The 24,270-nt window shown below is 40.4% G+C and overlaps 1 protein-coding gene across 2 annotated transcripts in view; it reads left to right on the top strand.

Moving 5' to 3' along the window:
* spata20 (spermatogenesis associated 20) overlaps nt 1-11,183 on the top strand; it is a 39,753-nt gene extending 28,570 nt beyond the window's left edge. For both annotated transcript variants that reach the window (XM_005807352.3, XM_023341568.1), the window contains one exon: nt 10,553-11,183. In XM_005807352.3, coding sequence (XP_005807409.2) covers nt 10,553-10,747 — 195 coding nt within the window. In that variant the 3' untranslated portion in view covers nt 10,748-11,183. The remainder of the gene's footprint in view (nt 1-10,552) is intronic.
* Nucleotides 11,184-24,270: the final 13,087 nt, after the last annotated feature.

The raw sequence follows: 24,270 nt of genomic DNA, 5'->3' as shown, positions 1-24,270 counted from the left end.
CAGAGAGCCCAGACAACCACAGTGGAGAGGAGGATTAGAGCCAGGCGCTCTCACAGGCCTCCGTGGTGATCTCTGAGCTTCCTCGCCTCAATCTTCTGCCTTCGCTGGCCTTCCCACTCTTTAAAGCGCCAAGTAAAGAGAAGCATGCGCGTGCTTGTCTCTTGATTTTTGTTGCAGAATCGATCTGTCTGTACTCTCGTAATGACCCGCTGTGCTCAATAACCAGCTGGAGAGCAAAGCACAGGTTGACTGGCAGCTGTGGGAAAGTTCTGACCACACGCTAGTCACGCATCCTCTTCTCTTTCCCGTGCTGCTTGCAGATCATCAGTCTGTACGCTACACTTTCACGTATTTATTTTATGTTAATCCAGTCGTTTCAACCTCAAGGGTCGCACATAACTTCTTAGCAAGTCATTTCCACCATTTGCAAATGCATCCACAAAAGCTTGTATGTGAGGAGGAGGAGCTTGCACCTTCACAATCCTAGCAGCTTTCCTGCTGTTGTTTGAGGTGCTGTATAATCCGTTGAGCTCTTTGCTAATCCCATGTGTCGGTTCACTAAAAAACACCCTCGCAGAACACAGAAGAAGCCAGTTTGAGAATACATCACGCCAACAGCCTGCCTACGTTTGGCCCTCTCTGTTAATATTATATGCCATTGTAATAATGCGAAGGTTTTCATCTCATGTAATTAGTGATCTAATGTGGGTTAACCAATTTGCACAAATTTTATTCAGTTGTTGCAGGATCCTGTTGGGCCATAGGGTGGGGAAGTGGGATAATAGATGTCTATTTGACATATTAAATGTGTACCGTAAATGCATAATTCAGTTCCCCTTTTCAATACTTTTAATGGGGTTTAATTTTCTTCTAAAGTGCTTTGACTGAGTATTTCTAACCCTTGAGCATTTTTTTCCATTTTTTAGATTTTAAGTGTTAGACCAACATATAGTACTAAATATTTCACTATTACAGTCAATTTCATAAAGAGTCCATCTGTGGGTAACATTAAGACCAATTGTTTTTTAAAGGCCTCAGAGAATGCCACGAGTCAAATGCTAACTATGGAGGAGCTCCAGAGGTCAACAACCCAGGGGATAATCTGTTTATTTTGTATTTATTGGTTTCATAAATTACATAAATCTGGTCTTTATGGAAGAGTGGGAAGTAGAAAGCCATATAAGGTCCTATTTGTAGTTTGCCTCTAGTCATTTAGGAGACATAAAAGGTACTCTGAACTGATCAGATCAGTTCATAATTGAACTTTGGAAGAAACTGATAAGAAATCCCTAATGCAGTTTGCCACAGAAAACATAGTAAACAAACTGGAAGATCATCAGGTGATGGGAAGTTAAATAGGCTAAATGTTGGGCAGTACTAAAAGAAAATTTGTTAGAGGCTTGAAAACTGTGTGAGATTCATCTTCTTGCAGGTCAACAGCCTTGAACATATATACATATGACAAAAAGTTTTACAGCAAAGCATTACTCATGTGTTAGACTGGCTGAAAGTACAGACCAACATCTAACAGAGAATCAATGGCAGGGTTTGAAATATGCTGTTCAAGGACCCTCCATCCAATCTTACCAAGTTAGTTATTTTGTAAAGAAGGATGTTCAAAAATGTCAGCCTCTAGATGTGCGAAGCTGGAAGAGCATAACGCCAAAAGACCTGCAGCAACTCAGCAGCGAGGAATACAAACACACACTTCATTTTTCAGGTCTTTATTTGGCAAAAATGGTGAGAATTTTCCCTCAAAATGTTGTGCTAGTTTGTGATGATCTATTACATAAAATAGATCAATGTTTGTTTCTGTAACGTGAGAAAACGGGGGAAGGTTCAAAGTTTGCAAGTGCTTTCCCACAGTTTACAGCACTGTTTAAATACAGAAAAACATTGCTTTGCTCATAAAAGCCTGTAAAATCTATCACATAAACTTAAAAAAGGAACAGTGGAAAACTACTACAGCTAAACTGTTTGTTTGGACCGCACATATTTGGAAAGCTCATATTTGGAAACCAGGATTGCGTTGGCAGTCGGAGGAAGGAAAGCAGTTCAAAGTATTTCGTTCATTAACAGTGCCAGAACGCTCGGCTTCAACATTTCTCTGATGAACAGATACGACACAAGCCGCTCGGTCAGTCGCAGTTCAACTATCAGAAAAACAAAGAAAAGAGTGGATGGTACCCACTGGTACTGGTACCATCCACTATGGCCAATCTAACGCTTCCAGTTTGTTTACCGTTCTTAACTTCTATTATTTCTTAAAAATTGTATGAATAAAGCCCAACTTTACTTAAAGCACCTCAAAAATTTAGGAGTAGAAATCCAGATTTAATGTCATAGAGATTTGATGTTTTTGAAACTTCAATAATCAAAGCAGTGACACAAGTGTTGGGTTCTACAAACTTTGGGAACTTCGGTGTCTCTGGTTACAAAGTACATTAGTGTTGCTAGATTGTTGTGCAAAGTGATCAGGTACACATAAATTTGCCACAGAGAGTTATTGGCTTAAAAGGTACACCAGTAATCAAAGAAATGTCTTTTATTGTCAAGAGAACAATTTTATTGACCTTTAAGAACTTCATGTACTCCAAAAGTGTCCAACAACCGCCCGGATGGTCTGTTGTTGCTGCCAACGAAGTGCTTGATTAATTGGTAGCAGGTGAGAGTAGGTTTGCTTTGGGACAGATCTCTGACAGGAACAGCAGTAAAGAAGTCACGTCTGTCCAAAGAGCGCTGGTCAGCAGAAGACGGAGTTATTTTATTGGAGTGAATTTGTTCCATGTAGAAGACGAGGCCAGCACCTCGATGAAGCTTGAGTCTTTGTCTGAGGTTGAATCAGAAAGGAATCAAACTTTACCACGGTTCTGCACAATATCGCCACTATGAATAAGGCTCCATCGGGGCAGCTTCGTGCAACAATTTGGGGACAATCTGTTTTAGCTAGCACAATGTAGAAAAGTGCTAATAAAGACTTGGCAAAAAACAAATAAGAAATCTAATGTGGAGGCCAAGTTAATGTACAAAATATTCAGTTACTGTTAAAACTTATTTGTTTAATTAGTAATTTAATAAGTGCATTTGTTGAGGTTTAGGTATCATTATTATATTGCATGTAGCTAATTTCATGTTTTATTGTGAATAAGTGTTTAATTTAAGTTTGTATGCTTTATAACTTAATTGGCCATTTTGCAATTTTTGTAAATGAGGTGTGCCGCGCTGGAGCCTTAACGATGGTTAGAGGAGAGCAGAGAGAAGGAAAAGGGGCTGCAAGTAAAATCAACAGAGCCACACGGTTTTTCAACCGTAGTTTTTTTATTTTCCTCTTCAAATACACGAGTAAAATCAGCGAAATTAACCTTGTGGCATCACATCTAAGATTCTGGACCAAAAATACTCACTCCCAGAAAAAGTTTGATTGATAAACTTCATTATTTGCCTTATTTATAACACTTATGGAATATATTTATTCACTATTATAAACCTTGACCAGTTTTTGTTTCATAAAAAACAGCATACATTGGTGTAATGCTATGTGAACACATGGTAGGAAACATGACTGGGGTTAGTGACAAGACGGAAGAAAACAAAATTTTTGTTAATCCTGATTCTGGCTCACTGTGTGACATGAGGTCTAATGAAACACATCATATGGAGCCCAGATGTTACTTTTTCTGCTTATGAACAGTTGGGGAAAAAAAAGAACCATTACATCAATGTAATGTCAAAGGGGAAAAATAGCTTGTGCACTTTGGTAAAGTGCCGTGAAAAGTTTTATTGACTCTAATAATAAGAATACATATTCCCCAGTTTGATATTTTTCTTACTTTAAAAATAAAAACGGAGGTAGTTGTGTTACTTTTTAGTGGTTTTGTGGACTAATTGTGTTTAGTAAAACGGGTTGCATGCAGCCTGTGTTGTTATGGACCAATTTATCAGTCTCTGCTGTGGATCTCAAAAGGATGAACACGTCCGTTGAAGTAATAAAAAGAAACACATTTTTGAATTTGGGATGTTTATCCATGACAAAAAAAACCTACATTTTTACGGGAACATGATGCAAATAATAAAATGAGTTTATTTAGTTGAATCGCCCCTCCTTTCTTCTTCTCCTGTTTGTATATTTAACATCAACCTTATCGCCCCCTGTAGGGCAGTGGTGAAAACTGTATATTTGAGTGGAACAACGCGGCCCTGCTGAGATAAAAATTGTACTATTACGCGTGTGTTCCTTGTCCGTGCGACCTCGTAGGTCAGACCTGATCGCCAAAGCATTGTACGTTGACATGATCTGTTTGACATCAACAAACGAGAGGTTCCTTTCATCTTAAACTCAGCATGAGCTGATGAAGTGTGGTGTAGGTGTCGGGGCCTGGCTGAAGAGAGAGGCTATTAATTCTACCCAGACACCAAGGCATCTTCAGCCCTTGGTCCACGCAGCACTGATTTAGTAAAGAGGGTTGTGTTGAGGCTGTCAGCAGCTCAGAGTGAAGCCCAGTAAGAAAAAGCAACAGATGTCCAGTTAAGAAGAAGCTCCAGTACTCTATCATATGTGAATTGGGCATCAAGTAAACAAGAATGTTTTTTTTTATATATTACAGTTTATTTTCATTTTTTTGGTTATATTGTGATAATAATAAAGGTGACTATAACCATTTATTACCTTTTTGTTTAGGTTACTGTATGGCTGTGATTGTGTGTCTCAGCAATTAGTCCCACAAACACAAATACTGCTCTTGAAAAACATTCCCATTTGTTGTTCGCTCCTTTAGGACACGAGTCACATCAAGTGTGATTTGCGTCACGGCAATACACACAGAAAATGCATTTAATCAAATTTTAAAATCTATTGATATTTATTATACACCTTTAACTGAACAAACAGTTGAAGAAAATAGTAAAAATAACAATCCCAACAATACGGGCAGTTTTGGGGGGTTTTAAAATTTTTTAACTGGAATTTATTGTGGCGGCAACGATAAATCAAAATGACAATACGATAAACGGCCAAACCTCTCTTGTATCATTCCTCCTTAGGCCCCACCGTAGATGTTCATGTACTCGGCACTCAAAACTCTTTCAGTTCGACCAAAAACAGGAAGCATCAAAACCAGAAGTTTGAAAATCGTAGCCAAAGATTTCTGACATGCGCAAATAAGTTTGTTTTGTGGGAAAAAGTGATTTAAACAGAAAAAAAGGTCATGTAGGCAAAACATTACTTTCAAAATAAAGTGGTTGATTACACTTCTAAAAGCTTTCATCACATTTTTTTCTGATTACTTTTCGTTTGACAAATAAGAGAAATTTCCATTCCCATAAATCAGAGGAACCAAAATACAACAGGTCGTTGAATAATAGTGTGTTGAATACAGATGTATGATTTGTATTCAAATCATTTCAGATTTTTATTTTTGAAGAATGTTGAAATCCATGTATTTTTTTCCCTTTTCCTTTATAGTTTTGGACTACTTTGTGTTGGTCTAACATATGCAATCCTAAAAAAAAAAACACACTGTGAAAAGGTTTTTTTTTTTAAATGTCAGAAAACACCTTTTTTTTTTTTCTTAACCACAGTTTTACACTCAGGCAGTACTGACATTGCAGTAAATACCAAGTGATAATCTTTTCCAGGAGAAATTTTTTCCCCCATCATTTAAGATGGGGGAAATGAACGCTATGGGCAATTTCTAACAGAAAAACAAAGCGTTACATTTTCCTCCCGGTTTCCCTGGATTGTATGTCCAGGTGTAACTACATGTGTCTGGTTTTGTCTCAGGGCTTCACTGCCAAATCAGCCTCCCTGTGAACACAGAACAAATATTGTTTTGTTTGTTTGGGTTTTTTTTCTCATTTGTGAGTGTTTAATCAGAAGGAGTAAACGTCCTCAGGTTCTGGCTGCCGCCGTGTTTCTAACACTCTCTGTCATGAGTCTTTCTCAGGTAATGACAGCAGCTTAACGTGTCACTCGGTGTGTCACTCTGTTTGTCTGCCTCCCTGACTAAGCTTGGCCCTGTAGTTGCCTTCAGGCTAAATGAGGTCATAACTTAAAATGATTCTTAAAGTTGTGTGTTCGTAAGTGACTGTCGGCGCAGGTACACACTGTTCTGAGCTGAGCGGCTTTGGCAGGAGCGAGAGAGGCAGAGTAGGAGGGAGTTGTCAGTGTAGGGACGTCTAACGGGTGGGCGTGAGTTTGTGCGTGTGTATACGTGTGAAGGCGTGGATGTGTGTGTGGGTTTTTTTTTTCGAGGGGTGCCCAGTATGGGGGGATTAACCCTGTGGGAGTTTGACTGTGCTCTCATGTGCAGCCAACTGTGCTGTCTGCTACAGCCTGCGCTACACGGATTGAGAGACGACACGCTTTGCTTTCAGTTCATCACATTTGCACTTTACATGTCTTCCTGTCTGTCTGCGTCGCCCTCGGCCTCCATCACTCACACGCACACATCCGCGCCGTAGACTGCAGGGTGACCTTTCCGTCGAGGGGCACGCGGTCCGGGCCCAGTTTGGATCCGCACGAACCCGACAGCAGAGAGAAGTCGTCGAGACGGGACAGAAGGGCTCGGTTCGGCAGGGAAATCCTCTCCTGTCTCCATAGCAACGGTCACTCGATTAGAACCACATCCCAGCACAATCGTCACCGAGCCTTAACCGGTTTGTCAGTGCGTGATTGTCTGCAGGTGCTTCTAGCCAGTAAGAAGGAGCAACACAGATTGAAATTTCTTTAAATATATTGTGGTGTGATGAGGTATACTATTTAGCCAACTGAATTTGCCCCCCATTCAGGCAGAAAATCTATCTTGACTGCCCTTATAATTGATTGCATGTTATATTTTTCCTAGCTTATTATCATTTTCTTAGTATTTAAATGTTTTGTTTTTTGTCACTGTAGCAAAACAGTTGATGCAAAATTTGCTCAGAATAATAAGTGTGTTCCTCTTGCCTTGTTTCCATGTTTCATACATTATAACAGTAATATTTTCTATTCTTGAATATGGTGCTACATAGCACACAATGTCTCTGCACACAGCACAACATGTCACAAAAACACTGCTTGGATTGTGGCTAATTAGTTAGCTTATACAAATGAGGCCTCTTTGTCACTAATATATTTAGTGACACTTTTTGATGCAAAATCTAAATGTTTTAGAAATTAGAGTGGTGGAAAGGTAGGAGGGTGTTTGGTTGTCAAGACAGCAGAGGTAGGCTAGAAGCAACTTTTCCAATAATACCCTTGTGTTGGCATGGAAATAAGGAATTTCATTTTTTTTTTTTCTGAAAAAAACTCTGTTAATGAGAAAAATTTGCAGAAGCACAATTTTTCACAGTGGCTGGAAAGATTACTCATTATATGGGGTCTATGTTTGCAAGGAACACAAAGCAGAAAGACGATGTTTAATTAAGTATTTGTTTATTTGGCGCGAGTCAAATCATTAGCAACACATATATTGTACAGCCTCCCTTCATCTCCAAACAGAAAAGAGTGCAAGGGAATAAAATGCCTATAACAGAAGTGATGTAATCTGTCATTAACATGGACATTTTTAAAGAACAGAGTATCAAATAAAGGTTTTTATTTAAAGGTGCTACAGCTTTATTTCATAGAGCATTCTGTACTGGACCCTGATATCACCCTGTACTAAATTGATGGGACTTTATTTTAAAATGTGAAGCACCAATCCAGCTGTTAACATTGTTGTAAAGGTTCATGTAGGGATACTTTTGTATAGTCGAGGTTATTTTATGCCATTTGCTGACCTGTTAACGGGAAAATCACCAGGCAGGAGAATGTCCTCATAAAATTCTCCCACATAGCGCCGTAACCTGGACATGCTCTGCACACAAAGTGGATTTTAGAGTGACCCCACAGGCCAAACAAGTTTCTTTACTACCTTTAGATTCACACTACAACTCACGAGGCGAACTCTGGTCCACCTACAAATCTAGGTCTCGGTTCGGTTGGCGTGAACTCTGGCGTGGTCTGAATGCATATGTGGCTTCAAGCAGACCGGAGAGCAATCCAAAAGCAGGGAGCGAACTGTAGCGCAGGGCATTCTGGGTAAATATGACCAAAATAAATGTGTGAGTCTAGCGCTAGCGGGAGAAATGGCTCGTGGTTCTTACAAGAGAAATCCTACAACCACTAAAATCTGACGCTACTCCATTTTTGTTTACATTCTGTGAAGTAGGAAGTTCTGAGATTTTCACGTTGCTTTCTTCAGTGGTTCTTGGTCCAGCGCCACCACAGGCGAGGAGGGGAACAAGTTTTTCAATTAGTTTGGATCGTTTTATGCAGTGTAGTGTGAAACTGAATCGCATCAGCTGAAAATGTAACGCATGTTGCAACTTTGGTCTCCAATCGATGCAAATCTGCCTGGCTGTTAGGTGTGAAAACACGCTAAAATAAGTTAATTCTTACCTCAAGTCTTCAAAACACAAAACAGATTTCACCCTGTTATCGTTTACCCCATAGTAAAACTGAGGGGTAAAAGCTAAGTTTGCCCCTCCGTGTTTCAGGGTGTTGGGGACCACACCCGCCAGCAAATGGCATTAAATCTGTGAAGACCCCATCTAAATATTGCAAGAAATTTCTTTGAATCTTTTTAAAGTAACCTTAAACAACAGATCTCCATTATCCTACAAGTCAGCCAAACTCTGCTTAGCGCTCCAGGTTTTGTTCGATGTGTTGTTACTCAAAATTTTCCGCTTTTCCTTATTTATGAGGTAAATTCCGATGTAAAATATGTTCTGCCCATCACACGACAGTCACCTTTACGATGCTGTCTTCCACTCCATCCTCGCCTGTCTGTCCTTTCTGGCCCAGCTTGCTGTTTATGTGCTCATCTCACTCGGTTCTGAATCTGGTGAAATGACACACGTTTGACAGGAAGCAGCCTTGGGCACAGACAGGGCAACCCTCTTTAACTTCACTCTGCTACCTGACTAGCAGCACACTGAAATACAAACATGCCATCATGAGCAGAAACAAAGTTAAGGCAGCTCTTCTATCTGCTCTTCAGTCGTCATGAGACATAATCCATCAACGACCAATAGTTTTGGATCTTTAAATACATTTTATTGATAAGCTAGCATGGATGTTAGTGGACAGGTGAACATTGGATTGGTTCACAGAAGCTGTTCTTCTTACTGGCTAGTGTTCAAAGGACCACGACAGTCAATCAGCCACAACTGAACACGGCAGCTTGAGAACGTTATTCTGGGTTGGTTGCAGGGGTGTGTGTGTGTGTGTGGGTGTGTGTGTGCGTGTGTGTGTGTGTTTTGCAGCATTTTATGGCTACACAAAAAAGACATGCTAGATAATGATCCAACCTGGAGGGTTCTCTTGACACTAAATGATTGAAACATTAAGGCTTAAGTGATTGCATTACTTTTTCTTTTTTTTCTTACAGACTTGGACTTAAACGCATAAGTAGCAAAAACAGTCTTGACTTGATTTAGACTCGTGATCAATCTTTATGTCATTGTCGTGGAATTTTCTCCATTTTTCTTTCTTAGAAATAAATCCTAATTGGATTGAGTTTATTTTTTATACCTCCCTAGCCACACTCAAAGCACATTCACCCACAAATGTTCTCACAATCACACACAGATATGCAAATCTGCAGGCGACTTGGGTTAAAGTGCTTTGCCTCAGAAATGCATTGACATGTGGCAAGAGGAAGGTGGGATAGAACCAACAACCATTGGATTTCAAGATATCTATTTGCTTAGACAGACTTGCCACGAATACAATAACAAATTCCACAACACTCAGGTAAACATCAAGGAAACTGAAACAGCTGGTATACAAGCCACAGACAGCAAATTCTTCTGTGAATTGATGACTTTGATTATTGGACCAGAACTTGAGACCTGACTGACTTATATCTTAGGCATTTGAGCCTGGACTCATCCCACAAGCATTTGAGGCGTTTCTTGGAATTGCTTCACAAGGACTTCAGACTTTAGTTAAGAAAACAAAAAAGTCCAAAGCCTTTTATTGTCATTGAGCCTACAGAACGAGATTCAGAGTGCATCGCTATGGATGCACATGTAAAATCACCCCAACGCTGGTAAAAACATTGTTAAAGGGTTAATAGAGGAACCATGTTGACTTCCTGAAGGCAGAGTTTCAGAAAGAGCAGGAGCTTCTTCCAGAGACGGATGTCCAATCTCAAGGCATGAAATGACAAAGTCAGATGTCTTTGAGTCTGTACTCGCTTGATTTTTATGACTTTATAAGTGCTGGTAACATATTTACTTTATTGTGCTATAAAATGGGATTATGTGTCTGAGAAATACATAATACTACCACTTTAATGGGTGTGGAAGCATCAAACTCCAAAAATCAGAGGTCTGACACCAGCTCCCTGATTGTCAGCTGGCATTCTTTGACTAAACAGTCTTAACAGGACAATTCTTCCTCCTTTCTTGATTTCTTTTTTTTATGTCCCTTGATTGAAATGGTGCCCAGCATGTGCGGAGCAGTGTTTTAGGGCCAAGCCACTGACTTCTCTCTCCCGCCTGCTTTTTGTTTTGTTGCCCCCGACAGGTTGTGATGCACACCGATGGGAATCCAGAGAGCTTCCTGTGCCAACGTCTGCCAGCGCTGTCCTCCATGACCCAGCTGGACGGCGCCGCCACGGCCTACGTCTGCCAGGATCTCACCTGCTCTCTGCCTGTCACCGAGCCCCAGGAACTGCGGCAGCTGCTCCTGGACGGAGCCATGGCGCAGGAGGGCCACTGACTATGGGAAGGACAAGACTGCATCCTGCAAAATCTGCTGCTTCCTGACTTTCCCCTCAGTGAATGCCAAAGCTTTAGAAAGTTCTGGTGCAGTGCCTCGCAGACGTAACGAAATAAATTCCTCTTCCTGGTTTTCTTCCAGAATTCAGCTTCTTGCCATCGACTCCTGAGCAGCTTCCCTGAGCTGAAAGAAAAGCAGCCCCACAGGATCATGCTGCTATTGCCAGGTTTTACAATGAGGTGCAGTGAGTTCAGTGGCGGCTTTGACATGTAGGTCCAAACGTTCAATTTTAAACAAAACCACCCTCTTCACACTTGAAGTTTTTGCCTCTGCGGCCAGAACGTCAAAATTTAAACTAATCTTTCGGCCACAAAATTTGTTAAATAAAAAAAAAAAAAAAGCAAAAATAATTTCGGGATTTTTTTTGTTTTTGTTTTACCTGCTCGAATATTAAGCATGATTTTTAAGAAATTTGTAAATCCCTAAAGATCGAACACATAAAGATGATTTCCACATTTTTGAGGATCAGTTGTTTTTTTAATTTGTTGGCCAGATTTTTACCTTTCTTGAATTGTGATCAGGGAGGCCAGTCGAAATCATTTCAAGGGCCAAAAGTGGCCCCTGGGCCACACATTAGACACCCTGTTCTGTAATTTAAGAGGGAAAATGGTCGTACTGGAATTTATTTAGAGACATCTGAGTTAAAGGGGGTTAATATAAAAGGCACATATATTTATTTTTTTATTTGTGAACCATAATTTTCCTTACATTGGTATAGAACATAAAATCCCAATAAAAAGCATTCGACTTTATGGTGAGATGGCGAAACTTGAACATTTCAGTGAACACTTTTGCAAGTCACCGTATTATGCAAACATCGTCTTTGACAGTCTAATATTTTCTATTAGTGGTAAAGCGTTACCTCTGCAGCGTCCTATTAAAAAATATGCAACACTTGTACAAAATACTGAGGCTTGACTGTAAATGCCAGACTGCTAATGGAAAACAACTTCAAACCACCGATGTGAGCCGTATGGAAATTAATTTGAGCCGCACTGTTGTCGTCCGGTTGCCCAAATCTAAAGGTAGAAGCAAGCCTTTTTTTTTTTTTTTAAGTTAAAAGTGCTTCATGTACCAATTTCTGTAAATTAATAGCAGCAAACAAGCAGCGCTTTGCCACATTATTAATGCAACTGTTGTGGATTTTATCCTGAGGCTATGACATGAAAAAAAGAACAAAACACAATGCATATAAAGCATGCATTTTTTTCCTCCTGTTTATTTAATAAAATTATTTTCTCGCATCTGAACAGTAAAAGTGAGGCTTTTGTTGCTAAATGTCTTCTGCTCATTTAATCAGTTTAATCCTGAGAAAATTTTGAGGGGGAGAAAATGTTTATTTTATTTATTTATTTATTTATTATTTTTTTTTTGCAATTCTAAAAGTTCTCAAGCTTTATACACTTTTCTTTGGCAGCTGAAAGTTTCTCTTTGGCAACATAAAAAATATTTGCCTGACAGGAGCTACTGGGATGACCTGAAAGGAGAATTCAAGATATTCAGTCGTTGAGATTTGTACATTTTCTTGAAGCCTCAACTCTGATTCTTAGCCCCACAAATGCATTTCAATGAGAAATTTGACACCAGTTACTGTTTTATAATGTCACCAGATGCGTTACCAAAGATCAAAACAAACTGACCATTGATTAAGCAAGCTAAAAAGAAGCATTAGTAACATTCTTACATTCCATCCTTACAAATCTGGATTATAGCAGGAAACCAACCGCAGCCGACCTTTTGCCATTCACAGTTCAGTATTCACATTTAGGTGTATTTGGTGGTTAGGTATATTTAGAGGGGATCAGAAGCATTGGTGGATTTTAGCTAGCCACAGACGGCTGTAATCAATAACTTGTCTGCTGTCATTTAAATGGAAAAGTATCAATCCAGGTGTTTGGGGGTGTATTTATATACTTAAGCATGTAAGGATTTTAGAAAATCTCAAAAACATCAAATTTTTTACCCAGTTAAACCAGCCTGTATGTTGTATGAATTGTTTCATGATGGAACAACAGAGGTTTAAAGAGGTAGTATGATATAAATCAGCTCTTTTGAGCTTTACATCATGTTATAATGTTGTTCACTCATCAAAAACATACACTGGAGTGTTGCCTTGATTCTTTTATACATGCTTGAGAAATCCTTTAATCTCCCGTAGCAACCATTCAGCTGTGCAAAACGCCTGGGTGGACCTAGCCCCGCCTTCGAGGAAGACGAAGTTGCAGTTTCCAAGTTTCCACCTCACAGAGCAGCCCTCCCCCGCAATTTCCCCACTCAACTCCTTCAGACTGGCCAGCAACAATTAGCAAACACCTGGCTTATCTGCACGTCTGCGGTGAAACGCTGGTAAAAACGTCGTTAAAGAATTAATAGAGGAGCCATGGTGTGATGACTTTCTGAAGGTAGAGTTCCAGAAAAAATTGCTTTTAAAGAGACAGAGGCCCAATTTCAAGGTGTTAAGTAATGAAGTCAAATTTACTTGCATCATATTTAATATACATAGCAATTTTATACCAACTGAAATTAACATTCGTTACTTGATTATGCTATAAAATGGCACTGTTAACCTGAAAAATACATGGTACTGCCCCTTTAAATAAGTCTCTGAGAGCCCAAAGTTGACATAGACGTTCATGACGTATTAATGTATACTTGGTAACTGAAGTTTCTTTTCAAAGATGTTGTCCTTGAAAGAACGTGAGAAGCAAGAGCAAGATGGCGAGCAGGTTTGCCTCCTAGAGTCTCCCTGGAGGCTGTGAGTGCAAGCAGGAGACGAGAAGTGAGGAGGTGTCAGTCGCCTGTGAGGTGAAAGGAATCGCCCTGCAAGAACACCTGCACCATCTGTTACTTGTTTCCTTTCGGCTTCCCTTCCTCAGGTCTGGCTTCACACGGGCCTTGTCGCCTCAAGAACCGAGGGAGTCGTTTTAGGCAGGGCAGAACAAAAAGAAGTGCCAAGAAGAGGAGGAATATTAGACACAGAGACAGACAGCTGAGAGAATCGAGAAAAACAATAGAACAATTGTTTTTTGTTCTATTATAGAATGTCCCGCTTTCACTTTCCCGAATGTGTCAGATTGGGAGCAGTCGGGGTTTTTGCCACTTTGTGGTTTCCTGCTCCTGCGATCTCATCCTCGCTCTGTGTCTCAGCCTATCATCTTCCACCAGGTTGGGACCTCGCTTGTCTCTCTCCCTCGAGCGCGTTAGCTCCTCTCTGTCTTAGTTTGTTCTCTCCTTTCTTCTTTCTTCACTCACACTCACCACTCATCGCGCTCCCTTCCTGAGTTCCATCAGTCCCCTCATTATTGTTCTCCACTAATTGTTTTGATGAGCTGCACAAGCTAGATTTTAATTAGCGCTACGATTAGCGGTTGGCCTCGGCAAACCCGTTAGCCCCGCTCATAATGAAGTCATAACCTACATGCCAGAGATATGCAACGATAGCAGAAAAGGCTTCATTTTATCCCTCTGTTTTCTTTGTACTGAACACACTTCTGCGGTGCTCGACATTAGAAGGTGATAACATTTTACACTCATAGTAAAAGTTCACAATTAATAAAAAAAGACATCATATTGGCCGTGGGTTGTGAAATCTTCCGTGAGCTGAATCGTCTGGTTTTAAAGATGTCTTAAATCTACTGAGGCAGCTGTAATTTCTTTTTCTTGCCGTCTGAAAGTGCTCAGCCGGCCTGTTGTAGTAAAAACCCATTTCAACCATTTTAGCTTCATGAACTTTGTTACACAACACTGTGGAAAACAGCTTTTCCCTCCTTAAAGATGCCTTTGTCCCACTTAAATATTTCAGATCATCCAGTTTTAATACAAGGCAAAGAGAATCTGAGTAAATACAAGATGCCAAGTCAAACGGACCTTGTGGAGAAATGCTAATCGCCCGTCTCCTTTCTTGTATCATGAATCAACTGAGTGCACCTTTTAGAAAGTACAAAATCAATTTTCTTAGCTGCTCATAAATCAGATAAATTTTAGATTTGGATGAACAAAGAGTCATTTAAATAGAACCTGTCTGACAACATGAAGTAGGTTGCTGTATAACTTAGGAAACAGATGACCAGTTTTGGTTCTTACTTGCTGGGTCGACCTCTTACTAGAAGCAACAGAATTAGAAACTTGTTTGTCCCAAAGGCAATCTGTCCTTCTAATGCAAGAACACATAGAAGGTAATTGAGTCGAGTGTTTGATATTAGTGTATTTGAATGTTGTTGTTTATTTATGTATTTGTTTTTAGTGTTTAGGGACACAATTGCTCTATGACCAACTGCTCTTCAGAGACATGGAAATAGTTTTCAGTTAAGTTGAGAAAAAATATCATTGACAAGTTTCAGTCTTGAACAGGTTGCAAAGCTATTTCTAGGACTTTACAACTCCAGTAAGCTGCAAAAAGAGACTTAACCACAAATTTAGAAAACAGACAGTGGTGCCCAGTGATAACTCTTCTGGAGGTCATGAAAGCACTCAGAAAACATCCTGGCTGTTTTAGGAGTTTGTAATTTAAGTGGGGCATCGTCCGGGATTATCTTGAAAGTGGCACAGATAAGTGTGGTAGAGTTTGGAAATAATCCTCCCTTACAGTTTGATGACTGTAGAAAAGATGATTTCTGTTAAGTTGCTACTCTTTATGGTGTCTCTGTGTCTAAATCTGTAGCAACGAGTGAAATAAAATCTCCTGTCTTTATTTGCTTAGTTAAAATAGAGGTATTCTTATTCAAAATGAATAAGGATGAAGCTGGTTCAATTTCTGAACCTACTGATCAGCCTGAGGTTTGTGTTGAGGATAGAGCAATGAAATCTGCAGATGGGGGGAAACCACTGGTCCTTCTTCCACAGTGTGACACACAGCTCTACATCACGATGTCACCAGGTGACTCAGACCCCATCCAATCACTGAACAGATGCTTAGAACAGATAAATGTGTGGATGTGCCAAAACTTTCTCCAGCTGAACAGAAACAAAACTGAAGTTATTATTTTTGGACCTAAAGAGGAACGATCTAGAGTTATAGATCTAGAGTTATAGATCTAGAGTCAATGCACAGCTTCAGTTATTACAACTGAAAACCAGCGATCAGGCCAGAAACCTGGGAGTAGTGATGGACTCTGACCTGAACCTCCAGAGCCACATAAAGACAGTTACAAAGTCGGCCTTCTATCACCTGAAGAACATTTCCAGGATTAAAGGACTAATGTCTCAGCCAGATCTAGAGAAACTCATCCATGCGTTCATCTTCAGTCGTATTGATTATTGCAACAGCGTCTTCACAGGTCTGTCCCACAAATCAATCAAACAGCTGCAGCTGATCCAGAATGCTGCTGCTCGCGTTCTGACTAAAACCAGGAAGATAGAGCACATAACACCAGTTTTAAAGTCCCTCCACTGGCTCCCTGTAGCTCAGAGAATAGACTTTAAAATACTGTTGTTAGTTTATAAATCACTGAACGGCTCAGCACCACAACACATTAAAGATCTGCTTTTAATGTATCAACCTTCCAGAACCTCTCAGGTCTTCTGGTTCTGGTTCTGGTTCTGCTCTGCATCCCCAGAACCAGAACCAAATGAGGAGAAGCAGCTTTCAGCATCTATGCACCACAAATTTGGAACAAACTTCCAGAAAACTGTAAAACAGCTGAAACACTGACTTCTTTTAAATCTAGACTAAAAACCCACCTGTTTAAAATTGTATTTTAAACGTAATCAATTACAAATTAATTGATGGAACTTGACTTAATGTCGTGTTTTGATTGTTGATTCTATGTTGCATTGTGTTTCTGTGTTTGATATGATGTAAAGCCCTTTGAAATGCCTTGCTGCTGAAATGTGCTATACAAATAACATTTGATTGATTGATTGATAATAGTTCATAACTTTAAAATTATACTGACCATCATTTGCATTGACCATTTAAGAAAATCTGAGAAAATATCACTTGCATAATAATTTGGATCACGGTGTAGAGTGCTTCAGCTGGAGTTAGAAACTCATAAACTTACCACTGAACCTTCTCAGTGGTAAGAGAAGGCTAAGTCCATTATCTCCATCCTTTTGACAAAGATGGAGATAATGTCATTAACCTGTTAGATAAACCTTCCCCTGCTCCAACACATGTAACTTTTGACATTAGGGAAAAAATATGTCCTTAGTTCCACCATTCTTGGAGCCTGAGGTGGAAGCGTATGCTAATGCTTTTGAGAACATTGTAATTTCCCTCCACTGGCCCCAGGAGGTTTGGTCCCTTTTGCTGCACTTCTTATGACTGATGCATGTCAGTGTCAATAGGCTCAAGGATTACAAGTACTTTTGCAAGAAACTGTAAAATCACCAAACATGAAGCCAGTGGAAGTAGACCCAGGATTCCTCCATCCAGCCAAAGACAGAAGAGATGTCTTGTAATGATCCGTTCCCTTACCCGGTTTTAAAATGAAGAATCTAGCATCATACTGACCACCTGGACAGCATATGAACTTCAGCTAAACGTTACCTTGGGCATATACAGTCAAAACTGAAGTAAAAGTGATTGTTGACAGGTTGTGTTGAATCACCTGTCTGTCTCATGATCTGCACTCTGGGGAAATTGCTAAACAAGATTTCAAGTAACACACATAATTCGTGTCTTTCCTGTTTTGAATCTGCCTGCATGTTGTGTAATTTGCAAGCCCTGAATGTTTGGAACGAACTGACCGCATATTTGTGTGGGCTTGTTTTGATGTGAGTTGGAAAGGGAGATGAAAACTTCAGTTTCTCTATTTACAGGTTTGTGGATTTGTGTGATTCCTCCAGTTAGTTTGCATCAGGAATGTGTTCTGGTCTTTGGACGGGTATAACTCAGTTCTGTGTGTGTATATTTGTCTGTGTTTTCGGATTCACGCAAGCCTGTGCAAAAAGAAAAACGAAAACCAGGCCAACCTAAGTTGCGTGTGCTGTTGTCTGTTTTGTCAGATATGGCTGCTGTGTCTCAGACTGTGATAATGAGGCCACAGGGGGCTGTGAACAGAGGCACACCAGCTTGGAAAGGGGAAGAATGTTCAGAAGCAGCGGAGTGAGGTTTGTGTGCGTGTTGGAGATGAGAGTCCTTTTATTCTGCTGTTCTGTCGCCGAATTCAAAAGCCAGATTTCGCTCAGGTCTGATGTTATCTTGTGATGCGCTTGAAACTATTTTAGTGGTTTCATTTGGAAACGACTGGAATAAAGTTTCACTTTAAATGAAAAAACGTATGTTTATCTGTAGAAGCTTAAATTGCGAAGGCACACTGAGATTAAGATTGAGCTTTACATTTTCTTTTTTCATATTTTTTTATTTGCCTAGGTGTGGGTCAAAAATAGCTACATCACTCCTGAGGATGTGGTATATTTACACCTTTAATCAAAAGCATATACAGTGGGATGCCCCGGGGTTATGAACCACAACTGTCTGCAAATAGCTGAATACTGCCTTCTTTCAAACACCAAATATACTTTAGCATTTTAAATCATTTTTTAATGGTAAATAGTGATAAGATCATTATAGTGGGGGACTTTTATATTCATGTTGACACCCAGGATGATAGCCTAAATGTAGGCTTTAATGCTATCTTAGACTCAATTGGCTTTACTCAGATAATTCGTAGTCCTACCCATTATTATGGTCATATTAGACTTTGTGCTGATAAAAGGCATTGAGTGTGAAGAAGTAACAGAAACTCCCCATAACCCTGTGCTGTCTGGTCATATTTGATAACCTTTGAGTTTATTTTAGCCGACTATTCCAAAACAAAATTTTTTGTTATGAAAGATATTTATCAGACAATACTGTAAAAACCGTTAGAGTCTGTTCCATGTTTAACTTCCTCTTAATCTCAGGGAAACAGACGGAAGGAGAAATTTAATCTCTAGCCATTCTTAAATTGATGTTCTTGTTCATAGTGACTTCATCATTGCATGTGGCTTTAGTGAAAAAAAATCTGCAAATAGGCAAATTTTCCACTAATAGTTTGGAGTCATGTTCCATGGAAAAATTAGCAAATTGGCTAAGTGGTTTAAAAAAAGGAAATTGAGTCAACTGGTACCGGTCCACAGAATCCAAGCAACACGTCGATTCTGTTTTCCTGACCAGAGACTGGATTGACAAAAAAGAACAAAAAAACATTGTGCGGCTCTGACTTGTACTCTTTTCCCATGCTTTGTATGGGCCGGGACAATTTCAAATAATTACTTTAACCCGTTCAAAATTTTAGCGCAATTAATTGCATTTTTTAAAAACCTACATAGGTTCTGGTTGGAACGTTTCTATTCACGTGCTTCTAGTACCGCCATAAATCTGTCGCACAGCGGCATCCATAAAGAATCGTGACGGAGGACAAAGCCGCATCTATTGGCTTACTGGGGGTTTTTTTTCTGCTACGGTCCGAAAAAGACTATTCACAAGCATTCTTTTAGGAAAGTCGTGGTTGGTTATTAACCTAATCCAGAAACGTTTTAACAAGAGTTGCAGTACAGTAATTTAAATCCGTATTTTGAAGGCCCTTGTCAAGAAACACCTAAAACAGGCATGAAATTTTTTGGACCTGACTAGCAGGTCATGCAAGAGGAGGTGACATATTATCTAAAGAGTGAGCTGTATGTGGGGAAGACATGGTTGTGCACATGCTTATGAAAGCAGCCTGCGGACAGTAGCTTCGTCATGTTTATGGCTGCCACCTTCTTGCCCCTTAATGCTCTGCACTTGTGACATTTCAACCAGTGCTATGCAGATGACAGATCTGAGTAGACAGGAGTGTTGGATCACGGCTCAAACTGTACTGGATGCAGCAGTCAGGAGCAGCAGAGTGCATCGAGCCGTGCTCTGTCTCGCCAGCTGACAGCCAGGTGGAGACGGACTGATAACAGAGTCCCTGTTACAGTCCGGACTGGAATTCAACTCTCGGTTGACAGAGGTGGCACGGGCAATGTGTTATTTACAGCGTCGTGAAAAAGGGTATTTGCCCACTTCCAGATTTTTTTCCTGTTTTTGGTTCTTTTTCCATCAGGATTAAATGTTTTAGATTAAGCTAAATCTGTGATTAGACCAACACGCACAAGTGGAAAATGTGGTTTTTGAAATGATGATTTCGTTCAATAACCGGGGGAAAAGAACTACATAACCAACCAGGTCTCTGTGCGATAAAATAACTGCAATCAACCAAAACTTATTTGCTTAGGTTTCACCAGTCATGCGCAGACAAAAAAACCTGAGAAATTAAATAAGAAATGGAGATGACATGTACTAGGTGTACCTTCTGAGGAGTGGCCTGACCCAGCAGCCACAAAAGAACCCAGAGTATCAATCAATGCACTGCGGAAGTGATTTGTCTCACTTAAAAGTCAACAATGCCGAAAGGACTGGGCCAGATGAACATCCATGGGAGAATCCCAAAACACCAAACCGCTCTTTCTCTTTAAGCCAAAAGCAACACAAATGCCAGTCTCACATTTCCCAAAAACATCTTTATGATCCCCAAGAGTTTTGGGCAAACGTTTGTGGACTGATGAGACAAAAGTAGAATTTTCTGAACAGAGGCCGACCCGTTACATCTGATGTAAAACTTTGATGAAGACTTAACAGAGTAGCAAGAGTAATGCGATTTGCATTGTGCTAATTTAACCGTCTTCCACTTTTGTAAAAAATACTGTATTCATATTTATAAGAGAGAAAAGCTAAAAGTTGTGGAAATTGTTTGTTTAGCCTTGTATGTGTATGTGTATATATATATATAGAGAGAGAGAGAGAGAGAGAGAGATCTATATCTCTCTCTATATATAGAGAGATATAGATAGATAGATATATCTGTTAAGGTCTTCATTGAGAGAGAAGTATAATCAAAATCACATTTTCTGTGGTCTTTGGCTGTTTTTTAACTCTCCCATGAATGAAGCCGACTCCGACTCTACAGACGTAAAATGGGAAGGTCCTTCTGGAGCAAATCGTCCACAAACCATGACATCAAAGTCTGCATTTGGTTTATGTCAAGCATATCCATGTTTGCAGTTGAATCTGTAATTCAACTGCAAAGGTTTGATGTTTAAAACTTAGTTGGGTTCAGACATTGTTTTTATAACAGACGACATTAAGTCTTATTTCAAAGTGTCAAACTTTGGCCTATTGTCGCTTATTTGCTACACTGCTAAGTGCTGGATGTTTCCCTGCTTCAGTCCATCTGATTTAGACCGGTATGTCAAGAAAAGAGCTGGAATAAAACCTCACTGGAGAGGTAGCTAGCTGCACCTTTTCAATTCGAGCTTCCTGGAACAGGGCGACAAATGAGAAGAGTGTTTTAGCACAACAGTCTTCCACCCCCTTCTTCTATGGCTTGTGATTATCTTGAGTTCCAAGAATACATCTTTCCTTTTTCTGAAGAACAAAATATAAACTACATGCTGACAGCTGCTGGATGTGTTCTCGCCTTACCGTGACTTGGCTAACAAGAGTTGGGGGAGGGGGGCGAGGATTACTTTGTCACATTCTTTTCTTTCATCTCGAAGAGAACAACATCTTATCAGTGGGTTATTTCTACAATTTCCCTCGCTTAACAAGGAGCCCCTGAATCAAACCTGTCCCCCAACACCTCCGGGCTCTCGCTCTCTCTCTCTCTCTCATTTCTAAGCCAAAGGGAGACTTAAGCCTCTGTGTAAACTCCTTGTCCGACAAAGAGCTTCAGGAGGAAGAAGACGGGGATGTTCACGTGAGCCGTTTAATTGCAGCTCTGGAAACAACGTTCCACAGGAAGAGGATGTTCTGTTGCTTTTGCCTGCCTGACCCACCTGCCACCAGTAGGAGCTGAACTCAACGCCTTCAACATTCAAAGCAGCAATGGTCGGCCAAAAATTGAGCTAGCTATTATTTTTGTGTGTGTGTGTCCGGTAGAGTCCGATAGAGACCTCAGATGGTGTTACTATGTTTCAACAACTTCCTCATCTGTTCCGTTTCCTTGCACTTTATTTGGACTCGTAGAACTCGCAGAACAGTTAGAACCTGATCTGTTGTTTTTGTAGACTTTTGTTTGTAATTTTATTCTGTGCAGCTGGAAGGATTTATTTGCTCTTACTTTTTTTTCTTTTACTTTCGGAGAGTTATGATGCGTTACCGTGGCAACAAGGTATTTTTTTTTTTTAATATCTAGAAGCAGCTAGTTATAAAACAACCCCAAATCCCGGAGAAGTTGAGAACGGTGCAGAGCAGACCAAAGGGAGAGAGAGAGAAGGAAGAAGTTCAAATCATCTCTTCCATCCACCGTAAGGGACAAGGATCATTTTCCCAGCTCCAAAGTTCCTCTGCCCGGCTTTCATACCTTGAATATGGCATGTTAACAGGAGCGGCAAAAGCAGATGAGGTGGATCAGCGGAGCTCGCCAAAACCTGATGGCGCCATCAAGTACATGTGACCTCTGCTGCCTGGAAACTGAACTGTTAGCATGTCTACTAACCTAGCATGTTTTCACCTTGTAAACATGCTGGGTTAGTAGCTTAGATTTGAAACTAGTTCTGTTCTGCCTATGATAACAGCTAAAACTGCTCCACATTTAAATCTCTAATGAAAGCTAAAAAAGTCAGAAAGATATTCCCCCATAGAGTATATAAACTTTAGCCCCGTCATTGATGGAGATGTCATTGGCATTTTAACAAAAAAAAAAAAAAGCTGACTTGGAACAGTTAATTCAGTAAACTGGTAGCATACCGTGACATGGGGTCAATGCTTGCTAATCCCATCTAGCTCGCCTTTCTCTTTTACACTCTGACGGAGGAGAGTTCAGAGATGGGAAAGAAGATACGTTTCATTTGCCTTGTAAGTTTGATACTTGTGGCATCTTGTGACTAAACTAGCTCATTTTTGCCAATCAGGCTGATGGCCAGTGTTACGCATCAAAGGATTGCAGAAGCACTTTTATTATTAACAGGTTGTTTTAACCAGACACAGAGCTTGCTGTGTTTTCCATGTCACGATTCAAAACCATCACATCTAGCAGCTTGTTGCAACCAAAAACAAACATTTTAAGCTAACCGAAGTTAAATCCTCTAAATTAATTCAAGTTTAGAGCAAAAATAATCACTATAAAACAATCGTGATCTTTTTGGTTAGGAGAAACAGTTTGGTTTAAATGTTTAGTATTGTACTATAAGTTACTGCGTGGTCACAATGTCTGACGAGCGCCATCATTAGCTTGTGGCCATACGGCAAGGTTTCATGTAAAGCTGCAGCAGCGCCTCCTACAGTCACAATATGGTGGTCACAGAACAAGGTGAGACACCTGGACTTTTTTCATTACGAAATGAAATGTTGGACCTTGGACTGGAAGTTGTTTCAGTTCCCTTTTTTTTTAGGCCAATGAATGTTAATATATTCATTCAAAGGCCAGTTATACTATATATGAAATATATATGAAATGCTTTGTATGAAGTTTGTCAGTGCAGTGCTGCGTTTCCAAGTGAAGTGGTTTCTCCAGCTGGCGTTGATGCAGTCTCTCCTTTCAGACAGATTTGTTTTGAACTCGGATCAATGCAGCCGTAACTTTGCTTCGACTTCGAGGCAGCAGCTAACATTTCGGCTGTGGAGTATCAAAGCCAGCAGATGTCAAACGGGAAAAAATCAATCTCACGTTTCTTTCATTCGCCATGAACGAGAGCTGCATCAATCCCCGTGTTTTTATTTTGACTGGACGAGAAACGATAGGGCCTTGGCTCGTGCTGCAGCTGCGGGTCGACCAAGTTTTGATTCAGTTTTCCAGTAAAAACAAATGTCACATGTATCCAATCACGGCTACCGGCGGGCCGAAAAGCAGAGGCGTTCTGGAACAAGAGGAAAACACACCAGAACTAATCAGAACTTCAGTAGCAAAGACACGGCGAACACGCCTTGCCCCCGGTCTCACCTGCTTTCCCCGTAGATCCATCATGAGCGGCCAGGGCCGGGCGGTTCGGTGTGCGGGGAACCAGAGCTGCGGAGGCCGAGCAACTAGTTTATCATGTTAGCCTAGTTTAATGAAGGCAGAAGGAAAGAAATGACCAAAAACAATCCTTTCATCCCTTCTTCAAAACTACTCTCTCCCCTTTTCCTAGTTGTTTTCTCCCCTCGTCTGTCACATTTTTGCGTCATGCTCGGTGAGAGGAACAGAAGCTGTTGTGCAAGGCGGTCGGATAATTACATGCTGTCTGCTCCTCATTTCGTCCGCTAAATTGCAATCCCTGTCAGTGATGGTGAAAGGTAGAGGCTACCGTCACTGGTGCTCTGTGTGCGTGCGTGTGTGTGTGTGTGCGTGCGTGCGTGTGTGTGTGTGTGTGTGTGTGTGTGTGTGTGTGTGTGTGTGTGTGTGTGTGTGTGTGTGTGTGTGTGTGTGCGTGCGTGCGTGCGTGCGTGCGTGCGTGTGTGTGTGTGTGTGTGTGTGTGTGTGTGTGTGTGTGTGTGCTGGCTTTGCTGTTTATTAAACCAAAACTGTTTTTGACAA

The sequence above is a fragment of the Xiphophorus maculatus genome, chromosome 10, assembly GCF_002775205.1.
Source record: "Xiphophorus maculatus strain JP 163 A chromosome 10, X_maculatus-5.0-male, whole genome shotgun sequence".
NCBI classification, from domain to species: Eukaryota; Metazoa; Chordata; class Actinopteri; order Cyprinodontiformes; family Poeciliidae; genus Xiphophorus; species Xiphophorus maculatus.
Note: the sequence above shows the minus strand (reverse complement) of the source record. Positions and strands in the feature narration are given on the sequence as shown.